General features: G+C 41.0%; 1 protein-coding gene across 1 annotated transcript in view; it reads right to left on the reverse strand.

Moving 5' to 3' along the window:
• The window catches only part of sorcs2 (sortilin-related VPS10 domain containing receptor 2), a gene marked incomplete in the record, with an annotated part of 290,079 nt that overhangs the window by 151,465 nt on the left and 126,459 nt on the right, over positions 1 to 12,155 (reverse strand). Inside the window, 1 exon segment of the mRNA XM_035675658.1 lies at positions 11,040 to 11,139. Coding sequence (XP_035531551.1) covers positions 11,040 to 11,139 — 100 coding nt within the window.

Consider the following 12,155-nt stretch of genomic DNA (forward strand, 5'->3'; position numbering starts at 1 on the left):
ACTAGGCAGTGCTGATTAAATACGAATTTGGTTACTGCATTATCTATTTTTCACCTAAAATCCTTTCAGAAACATATTTTATTGTACTGTTAAGTTGGAATACGGGATTGTGTGTGACCAGGTGAACTGCCATTGTTTCCGGCTACATTGGAGTTGAAACTGTGCAGCCAATGTGCGCAGATCAACTCACAGTATGTCATGTCCGCTGGCTCGCGCCGGCTCCGTCTACCTATCATGGCGACGACCATAACGCCAAACTCAAGGCTTCAAAACGGCACTCCACAAACCAATGAGTGACGTCACAATAGGTTCACACTTTATGTGCAGCACTGTGACATAGACATAGACAGTGAGGTCTGTATACGGACACACACACACACACACAGCTTTACAGCAGTACCACATATTATTTGTTGACGTTGCAAGTCAGATTTTTGCTACTCTTTTATTGTTTACTCATTCATCACTCTATCCCTCTGTCCTTTTCCACTGTAAAACTCCTACTTCAGCAGCACACACATACACATAGGCGTACCGACTGCAGGTTTATAACACTCGCCCCTCCTCGGCCTCCAGCATAATTCATCTATCCCTCCATCCACACACACACACACACACACACACACACACACACACACAATCGTGGTCAATCAATCTCCAGTGTCTGGGTCATGGTCTCTCACCCGCAGTTAGTGAGGAAGAGGAGGGAGGAGGGGGTGAAAAAAGAGAAAAAGGATGAAAAAGAAAATAGAGAGGGAGAGGAAAGATGGAGGAGGGCAATTGCAATATAAATAGCATCTATTGTGGTGTTAATATTTATGATGGTGCTATTGGAGAAGAGAAGTCACTATATATGAGAGAGAGAAAATGGCTGGGGAGTACAGAGAGAGAAGGGGCAAGAAAGATAAAAACTGGAAAAGGTTCCCAATGAAAATGCAAGACATTTTTAAGTGATTATCATAAGCCTGCTATGAAAATGAAACCTTACTAAAATCTCTTAAAAAGCAGCTTTAATTGCATGAATTTTCAGCGAAGTAGGTTCTGCAGTTAATCATTAATCAATCATAAAGTTTTTTTGTGTTCAAACGACAAATTCTTATTTTAATAGCTAATTAAACACCATATGTTGAGGCTCCATTGGACTGTTTGACAGAATATTTCAGTTGAGTCTTTCTTTTTGCTCACAGTATCTCACATTACATTTAATTTGATTCTTTTTTGTAAGTATAGGTAACTCTCACAATTACATATAATATTGATATTACAATAATCTCTCTTTCATCGTAAATCTATGAGCGAGCCAAGGTTCCTGGGTCCTTGGGAAAGTACCTGCAGCAGAAACAGGCTAAAAGGTGGCAAGGAGAGGGTGAAGGAGACATGGAGGAGGTAAAATGCTAGGGACGTGATGAAAAGAGAAGAAGAGAAGAAGACAAGGAGCTTACAATAAGAGAAAGACTCAGACATTGGAAGAGAATTGATGGATGGTGTGGGTGGAAAGATGAATAGAGGAAGAGAGTAGTGGGAATAAAAAGGGCTCACATATTGATAATGGATGGATGATGGATGGATGGAGGGATAGTTTTAGACAGGGTGGACAAAAGATTAAAAGTTGAAGGAATGGGTGGGTAAAGGAATAAATGGACGGATACTGGGTGGGATAAGAAGAAACTATAAAAAGCCAGTAACAAACTGGCCTTTGTTACAGTTTGACATGTCTAATTCCATGTTGTACACAGCTAGTTTATTTTCCATACAGCACTACATCTAATTAAGCTAGTACTGTTGGTAGCTGTATAAATGGGTCTATGGTATATTGGCCCTATATTAAAAATCCAGTATCAGCTGGTGTGTGTGTTTGCTTGTGTGACAGTTCTTTGAATGTAGACCTACTTAGAGACATCAAAAATTGAATCTTGTGGAGCTAAACTTGGCTTGCTTTAATCATTAAGGGACATTATAAAGGGATTAGCGACAGTCAAATTTATTTTTAGACACCCCACGTTTAAACAACTAGGCCAGTTAAAGTGCTTTGTCAAAGCTGATATGTCTTTTCTCTGGCAGTGGCTGCCTCTGCATGCCATACAAATGCTGATTCAAATTATCTTTAATGTCAAATTAATTTATAAATTTCATGACACATTATGTGACACGTAAAAAGCTGAGAAACATTGATTTCATACTCTCCTCCTCCTGTTTTGTCCTCCCGTTTGTTCTCCACTGATGTCTTCTCTGCTCTTATATTCTCTTCAGTCTACTTCAGCTGCATTGAAATATTAACCAAGCCCCATTAAACTCTAGACTGCAGCAAACACATCTGGCTCTGATATTCAGAGACAAGCACAGGGCAGCATTTACATCTTTCAAAAGCCGCATGAGAGCCTGGTCTCCCTCCAGGGTGAGCCAGCAGATAGCAGTGTTAGTCAATGGCTCTGGCTCGCTGCCGATTGATCCAAATTGGTGGATCCAGGTCAGGTCAATCCATTTAGGCCCGGCCTGTGAAGGGCTGAGAGCAGCAGTGCTGATCCCTGTGGGCCTCCACTGTGGCACAGGGGGACAAACACAAAAGCCCAGCTGGACGAGGCATATGGGTCAATAGCTGCGATCAATGCTAGGTCAAAGATGATCACAGCTAATGTTATGCTATAATCTGAATAGACTGTGCCAATATGATTTATCATGTTCTGTAGGGACCTGTGGTAGTATTGTGTAAGGAATATGCCTTGTCAGATCGAGTGCACAGACTAAAAGGCATTTCAAAAGTTGGAGGAACGATCAGCATTTTCAAGGTGAATGTCTTGTCAATGTAAAGACAGCAACAAGGCCAGATAAACCTGCTACCCTGAGGCAAAAAAATTATCTGTTGGGCCCCTACTGACCCCATTCCTTCAATTCTCTGGTGTTTGTTCTCTGTCACCTGCAAATACCAGTCAAGTGTTGTGGGCACAACACAGTAGCCCAGAGACTCAGAAACCAATCACTGCTAAGACTGTTGGAATATGAAAGCTGCATCAATGTTTTTACGACCACAATGGATTAAATTACTATGTGTAATGTGAAATGTGTTGCTCATAGTGACAAAGTGACAGATAGTGAAAGAGCATTAGAACCCAACTCTACAGTTCCCTCAGTTCTATAGAACGTTAACATCTTTTAGCTTTTTCTCAGGTATTGGTGGAGAAAATGAGCTGGAAGGAGAGTGAATATTGGCTGGCAACACAACTCTGAATGAATGATAATGTTACTCTGTGTCTGCTAGGCAACTTTGGTAACACATTAACAACTTTACAATGTTGTAACATTGAATTGTTGTTTACAGCTTGTTCTGTTAGCAACTAGCTGGTGAACTGGAGCAGCTTAAGTGCCAGATGTTTTTGGCAGGAGTTGGCAGGGATCAAACCAGAGCTAAAAGGAGAGTGAATCCAATATTCACAGAAACACGACTCCAAATGAATGCTAACGTCTGCTGAATGTGTAAAAGCCAGAAATACAGTATCTCAAACATATTTCAGAACCAAAACTTCTTGACTTTGAGGTCTGTTGTCACCAGTTTTCTTATGGCTAATGTCTCTTCATAGTTACGTCTCAGTAAGTGAGCAAGACTGAACTATAGTCTGCTATTCTTTGTGAGTTCTTGTACCCTGAGACAAACAGACTGCTGACATAGGGAGTAAGCTGGGAAAGAGACAGAGAGAGCACAGCATCTGGTGTGTCACAGCATAAAGACAGTCTAGCTCCAATATGACCTGGTGACTTCCACCTCACATGCTTTATGTCTGTCTCACTAGACATCAGACACACATTTTAATAATTTTAATTTTGTGAACTGTGGCGTTTGTGCATTCTTTCATGTGTATACTTTTAAGTAAAGTCCAAAACTGAACCTTTCTCTGTGACGTGTTGATGTAAACTATAATTTCTTACTCAAAATCAGTTGCTTCTTGCCTCTCTGATTCTGTGTGTCATGCCCTAGCACCTGTCTTCCTGATGCTTCAAATGAAGCATGTAGACTCACTGTTTCCATATGACTGCGTAGGAGGACCGAACCTCTGTAGTGGAACCTAAAGTCGATAACCCTCCAGCAAGTATTAGCGCTAGCTTCTGTGGCCCAACCTCGCCTCCAACTGTCCTCGGATCACGGTTGCTCCAGTCTCCTTATCACCCTCTGCGCAGGTCCCAGATCAGTGTCTGGGCAGAGGATAAAGGAAAGACTGCTTCTCTACGGTACAGATGACATGGCTGCAGGGATAGAGGGAGGAAGCAGGAATAGGAAACAACAGGGGAGTTGCTGGTTCTCATGTGGCTACACCGTGGTTTACCCAGCGCAGCTTTCAGCCCTGGAACAAATGCTTTTATGTGTCAAGCTGTGTCGAAAGGTCAGTTTGCATCCATTTTATTTTTGTTTCGAGACAAAGGAAAACCTACAATTTTTGCTGATGCCCTACAGCTCAACTTTACTGGTCAACGACATTGGTATGGGAGCCGTACACACAAGAGACTAGCTTAACTTTCTATTTCCAAGTGTTTTCACACAGCCAGTTTTTGGTTTAACCCCTAGAGGCTGACAGCAAAGTGCTCCACCAAAGTATGTCTGTAAACCTACTGAATTATTTACAATTAATCACACAGAAAGGAGCCAGGGTGGATACACCATGGCTGTCATATCTTAAGTGTCAGCAACTCTGGAATGGCCCTGAAATGGGGAGAGTAGTATGAGTGAAAAAAGACTTCAAAGTGAAACAGCATTTTTTGAAAGCCTGGTTTCCAAAAATGACAGCTAATGCTAAATGAATTGTCCAAAAAAGGCATTGAGAGATATTTGTGTGATCCCGCTTTCACACCAAACACGCAAGTGCAATATTGTCTGAGCAGCTGCATGAGTCATAGCATCACACGCTGGCCTGATCTTCCACCAGGTTTTTACAGCCAAAGTTCAGCTACATTGAGATACATGTCTGAAGTTACAACATCACAAATTTCACTCTAGAAAAAAATTGAGGAAAGCTTGTTTTGTGTTCCTCCAAAACACTCCTCTACCATTGTCAGACTCACGATGGAATTAAAAAAAAAAATGAATGTAACAAAACCTTGACGTGTGAAATCAGTGGAATTCCCATTTAATGTTTTTTTACCAACTGTAATCAGGGTCTTTTATTAACCTGTGTTTTAGATAGCTAACACTGACCTTACCTTAAAAAATAGTTTTTTGCCTTAACCGCTATCTTTTCCAAACCTTAGCCATACATAGTCACCATACAAACATTAATTGAGCATAAAATTGTTGACAGAATGCAATCTAGGGTTTTCAAGAATCGTCCAATGTCATATCAATATCTGGCGATAGGGTTGCATCCTGTAGTTAGTTGTTTTGTAGGATGGTATTGCTTTACACAATGCTACCTCCTATGCTCTGACTCTTGACAAGTGTTCAATTGATGGAAAATTGACTTTAAACTAGAATCAATCCAGTTTAGTAATAGCAAAGGGCTAATGAATTTCACATTTGAGGTATTGATGTGGTATGTATTGAAGTTCAAAGATTTTTTGAGTATATTTCCTGGTGTGAGCAACCATAATACTTAACAAACAGAGGTATAATGCATTAAAAAATTCTCCTCCCAGAAAATTCATCCCCCATCTATTACTTAAGGTCATTTTCCATCAGTAGAGTGGCCTCTGTTACTGTTAAAGTGCTTTTACCATCATTTTGTTCATTATTACTTTCAAGGCCTTCTCCTCTATGATAACACTGGACAAAGAAGGAAAATTTGCTATAGAAAAAAATATCCAGTTATCATTATAGTTTTTTTATGGAAAGCAGGGGACACAGTTGACAGTCAGAAAGAGATCGCAGAGAGACAAGGATACAGCCATTTCACTGTCAATCACACAAAAGAATAGGATAGTCTATGTGAAATTACAAAAATTGCTCTTCATCATAGGGATATCATCTGAACATAATGTGACCACATCTGAATATCTTGCCTTTCTCTTTAAAGCTCTTTGAACTGCCAATCATTGAAGTCCTGACAGTAAATCTACAGTATCATTCAGCCTATTACTCTTTTTTCCATTGTTCTTCTTTTTTGAAACCTTTTTACTCATGTCTGTGTTTACACCTCTTTTTCTTCTCACTTTGTTCTTTTGGGCTATGTTATTTTTTGGCCTTTTTTTCAGTGACTAAAGGAATTTTAAGAACTACTATCATTTTGTTTTTGACGCAGTCCGAGGAATTGTTACTTTGTAGCGTGTATGCTACATTTTGCACAGCGGTTGTAGCTTACTGTATTTGCGAGGGTTGTATGGGAATAGTTCATACTGTAGAAATGGGCCGGGATTAAACTTAAACTAAATCCATAAATCACAGGGTGTTAAAACCATAATGCACCATGGTTTGGAGACACATCAAGAAACATTTCTTTCCACAGCGGCTTGGTCTGATTTCTGAATTTTAAACAAACAGGGAAAGTGCTCCAGGGTGGGAGCTCTAAACCAACTACTGTATATTCAGAAACACCCAAAGAACCCAGCACTCACACTTTGAAAATGGGATGACTGCATACAGAAGAGGGGGCTTTATATGTCTTGTCTTGTCTCACATACCAATACAGAAGGGTTCCTCTGTTTGCTCTGAGGTGGAATTAATGAAGCTATTAAAACTGCAACCTCTGGGATTGTGAGAATGTATGGGAAATTTTTATAAAACTTACTTAACTTACATTCTACATCCAATTCTAAAAAAACCCTTACTGATCTTGGAACTTTCCCCAAAACTTCAAAGGCTGATAAAGATTTGAAGTATTTGCATAAGGGCACTAAAAGAGCCAGTTAAGGCAAAGGCAGATGCCGTAAGCCAATTCGTTAAGTCCTTATCTCTACTTCTGACCCCTTCGCTCTTTGTATATAGAAAAGTTTCAACTCTCCCATCCTCCAGACAGATTCTATCGCCTGTGGTTGATGTATCTCTGCCTACAGCAAACTGTTTTTGGTGCTGTCAGTGCTGTGCTCACTTATTAAGTGAATATAATGATTTATTTTTTTTCTTTTACTTTGTCCCACTGGGCCTAACTTATATCGTGTTTCTTCCATGCTGTGTCCTTGCAGACTTGTCTTAATAATTACTCAGTAAAGGAAAGAAAAGCCCATATGTGAGTGGTGTGCTACAATAACCAAGAAGAATGTAATCTTTCTATGGCTTTTTGTGATGTGGGGGCTACATTATATAAATAGGCAAATGGGAACGTAAATGATAATATTCCAGAATCACCTTGAATTACTGAACTGTGGTCGCTCACATTTTATCATATACTGAAAAATACATAATAAACATATTTTAAAAGAGCTCAACGAGTAGAATAGGAATGACCAGTCCAGCCACTAGAGAGCTTCTGGTGTAATTCAAAACCTTTCTCGCTCTTTCAAGCCCTGTCAAATTAAAACAGTCCACTGGACCTCTATTTATGGTGCAGAAAACCCGTTCATCAGAATCGACTCTTCAGTCTGACATCAGGCAGGAAATCATCAGCAATACTCCCTGAGGACATGCCATGCTGACTAGTGGCCAAGGGCATAATTGAGGACACCAGCTCAGAACGTGGTTTGCCTTTGATGCCCTCTGAGCTTGACGGCACTTCTCCAGGTGATGCCCTGCTGCTTAGAGAATTTCTGAGGTAGAGATGTTATGGAAGTGTTATAAGCCAAAGATGAGTGGTGCAGTGATGCTATGTTCACGAGGTGCAAACAAATTGTTTTCAGAGAGCATGTCTTTAAAAAATAGCATCGCAAAGGGATCAGATTTGGATAAGCCGTTAATGGGCCAATACATTTTTATTTTTTCTTCAAAATACACTGGAGTCCAGTGGATTGTTTTAATTTATCGTAGATGCCTCAGATGATGCTACACATCCCTTAAGTATTTTGGTTTATGTAATAAAAACTATATAAAGTTAGGTTAGGTTTACCACCTACCTGCAACAAAGTAATAACATCTTGATTCTTCTTGCAGGTTTCATGGTCTTTCAATCAACATTAACCAGGTAACATACTCTACATCAGAAGTTCCCAACCTTCTTTGTGACGTACCCCCACAAGCCAGTCAGATTAGGTCAAGTTCCCGTTAACTGACTCCAGGCTGTTCCAAATGTGCTATTCTTAAGTGGATAACATATATTAACAATACAGATGTTGAGATTGTTACAATAATGTTTCATCTGTCCAGGGTGTATCCTGCCTCTCGCCCAATGTCAGCTCGATGGGTATATAGGTGGATGGCTAATTTTTTCACAGTAGGCATAGTAATCCTGGAATTGTCTGATGATATTTAAGATTAGTCTTTATTCTTGATTTCAGTGTATTTGGTCAAGATGGCACACACTCTACTGCCACCTGGAGTTACAGAAATTTAACCATTAAGTGAGAAGCTCCGGTCTCAGTGTACATTGCCACAATGGCTAAATGGTGGCAGATCATCTCAGGCAGCTGTGCCGGGGCTGGAATGGTATGCAGCTGGATCTGGTAGACATTGTGGGTAACCTATATTTTTTAATTGGCTGAGCCTACCCTTTAGTAAGAAGCATCTTCAAGGTACATGTATGGTTTGGTTAGGTTTAGGGAAAGATTGTGGTTTGGGTTAAAATACATATTTCAGAAACAGTCATGGTCATACTGACTGACTTTGATTGACTGAGTCATTGTGACATTTTTCTTGGTAGCACAGTCACTTTCTGTGACCACTGAGGGGGGGGGGATTTTTACATGATTTTTACATGATCTGTCTCTGACCTTAATTCTACGATGGCGAGCAAAGATCTAATAGATCAGTACCATGCGAAAGGAAGCTATTCAGTCTAAAATCCCTTTTGGCATACACTTGAACCATTTATTTTATTTATATATTATTTATTTAGCCCACACACGCAGCACTCAACAAGAAAACGGACTTGTGCAAACACATGCCGAGCTGACAGCCCTCTGGAGACGACTGCTAAAGAAAATTGCTGAAGGAGAGTGCGCCGGGCCTCCAGCCTCAAAGTTTATTTACGACTCTATTGGCGTTGAAGTGTGTCAAGGGTCCTTGGGAGCCCTCTCCTGCAAAGGGTCTTGAGCGGATCTTTAATGGAGCTCTCAATGAAACGATGGAGAGAGAGAAAGAGTGGGTGACATTGTCTTCGTCTGAAGACTCACCTCTCTCTAATTGCCTCAAGTCCTATTGATTACCCGAGGCCCCTCACACCTTTTCTGTGTGATCCCTTCACACTGTGTGTAATCCCCTCGCAGAGCTCATAGACCCACCCGTCCGCTGTTTTCTGATGTGATTAGCAGTATTGATCAACGTGCACTCACATATGTGTGTGTTTGTATGTGTGTAGGGGCACCTAGCAGACGTGACCACTCATAATTTGGACACTGAAAAGAAGGAAGTAAACACATGGCTGCATACTGATATTTATTTGGAGGGATCAAAGCGTTTGATAATCAACTGCACACAAAGTCCACATAAAGCTACACACACATCTACTGCCTTTCATACAAGACACACAACTACTCTCGCAACAACAGCAACAGCACACACAGACACAGACACCTACACACACCGATTCCAGCAACAAACCTGAGTTTCCATCAGTCCCCTCCTGCCAGGCCTGGAGGTGTGTTTAAGCAGCAGCTTGATCCCCAGCTCATATTACCAGACAGCCTACTGTCACAACACGCTCTCACCGCCAGTCACTCTCTTCCCCCTCTCTCTCTTTCTATCTGTGTCTCTCTTTCTGTCCCTAAGGGAAATTAAGATGACTCCATTCCCATGCAATTAAATGCTCTGATGCTGTCTGGCCCTCCGCTATTCTGTGTGTGTGTGCAAAAAAGATGAGATGGCAGATCCCGCACAGATATTTGGAGTGGGGGACTGGAGCAGAAAGTGAGAAAAGTGACTACATCTAATCTCCCTCTATCTCTTCATCGATTGGAAGAACCCTGGACCCCGACGATAACGCCTGCCAATTAGACAGACCGCCACAGTTGGCAATCCAGTCGTATCTCAGCTTAAGTCACCTACTGTACCTCTTGGCTCTTGCTTCGGCTTATCAGCTTTTGAAATTCACTGAAGTTCGGCAGTTGCCTGCGGATTAAATAACTGGAACGTGTGTAGGAGTGGTGTATGTTGCCAAGGGGTGTTGTATGTGGAACACCAAAGGAGTACAGAAATACCAGAAGATTGGAAAAAGTGCAATTCAAGATCAGCAACATGTAGCAGCACCACATGCGCTAATCTGTGCGCTGTCACAGAAATAAAAGCGCATTTTAAGCATTTGCTTAAATATTATTTACCATGATTAAAGCCCTGAGATTTAGAATCTATATGTGTTTATAGCATCTTCCAAATTATGTGTGATGACTTTTGTCTCTTTTATGAGACAATTTCAGGGAAAATTGGTGCATTCTATGTGTTGCTTTCAGCCCATTCATTCTCAGTGTCCCTGGGTCGGAGCCATGGGCTGTAGGTGGATATCCTCTGTGTTCCTGTCACAGAGTCTGTGTCCCAGTATGCCTTGTTATTCATTCATTTTGGATGACTGCACCATACAATTTTTGTCGAAAGCAAAGGTTCAGTGCCACTGTAGTAAGTAAGAAAGTAAAAGGGCATGAAAGTGGTGGAGGGGCAGTTTGCATCCTGGCACAATCCAGCACTTAACCGTCATTTTTAATATTTAATTATTTAATCGCAAGTGTTTAAAAGGGCACTCCATCAACTGTACCATTGTACCATCTTGCTGTGCAATATTTCTAATATCAATGGATTTTTTGCCACCATGCTGGAGTGTTTTATCTCATTTTACCCAGCCGTCTGAAGTTTCAGTAGATCACGTTCTCAAATCACACATATTTAACTAGATGTCTTGTAATTCTTAGACAGCCTGCAAGTGTAAATATTAATTTAGGCATCCAGCTAAGCAGTTTAATTTCCTGTTAGCAACACTGCTGTACATTTCCGCCAGCTCAGGGGAAACACAATATTCCACTCTTTAATGGATACGACCTCCTACCTTTTTCTTGTTGTTCGGGCAGATGTAGAAGCTGGTCACCACGATGGTTGTCCCTGGCATCAGGTTGAGCTTGGTGTAGGTGGTGCCATAGTCTGTAGACCTGAATGCAGGCAGACAAAAACAAGAACAGTTAGTCAGGAAACTTTTTAAGAACATTTTTGTGGTCATTTCCCTCCGTAATGGTCTCCTGAATCGCACAATATCAACAGCAAAAGGCATTATGGTAATCATTTGGAGAATAGGAGCTCTAAAAATGATGCTGCACGTACAATATGTGATAGTTCATTAGATTTTATAACTTTCTGGTTCTATTTCACCGAATTCTTTGTATCCTGCATTTTAAAACAACAGCAGCTCCATGAAAAACCTTTGCACTGACAGAAGGAGATTCAATCTGCAAAAAGCCTGGGAAAAGACGACCTGCTTATTCTCTCAAACTGCCCCGAAGGCACTATATCAGCTCTCTGTTCATCATATTACCACTCTGTGGTCCGCGGTCTGAGCTTGGTGACAAATCAGAAAAGGCTGGACAACCTGTCATTGCCGCGACGATGCAAAAACAGCCCCGGGCTAGCAATGAAGTACCGGCCAATCCCCAAATCTGGCAGCTTTAAGAGCAGGTACGGACTGCTGTGTATGTTTGAGATTGATAGCTATTGCTGCTGGAGTGTTTCTCCAGTCCGGCTCAGTCACACCCACCGAGCAGAATGAAGGTGATTGTTTGTGACAGGTTTTGAAAAATGGCGCAGGTTTCAGCTGGGCAAGGCTGAAGAGAGGTGACCGCTTATGGATAATTAATGTCTCACATTCCTGTCAGGTATATACAGAAGAAAGACTAATACAGGAAACTTTCTCCTCAACCTAATAATGCGAGTAAGGGAGGTTAAGGCAGCAAATACTGATCATAAAAGATTATGGATTTAAAAATTCATTCCAGACATGTATTAAGACATACAAATATAATGCTTGGAACAATACTGTGTGCCTGTTTTTTCAGCTAGAAAAGTATCATTTCCACATTAACATTCTTCCTCCTTGAAACTCCAGACACATGCAAAAATGCTGGACACAAGATGTCTGTCCATTCTCCATTCCATTCTCAGTGGATGTGTACTG

This window comes from Morone saxatilis, unplaced genomic scaffold (genome assembly GCF_004916995.1).
Source record: "Morone saxatilis isolate NCDOM2014 unplaced genomic scaffold, NCSU_SB_2.0 Contig4, whole genome shotgun sequence".
In the NCBI taxonomy this organism is placed as follows: Eukaryota; Metazoa; Chordata; class Actinopteri; family Moronidae; genus Morone; species Morone saxatilis.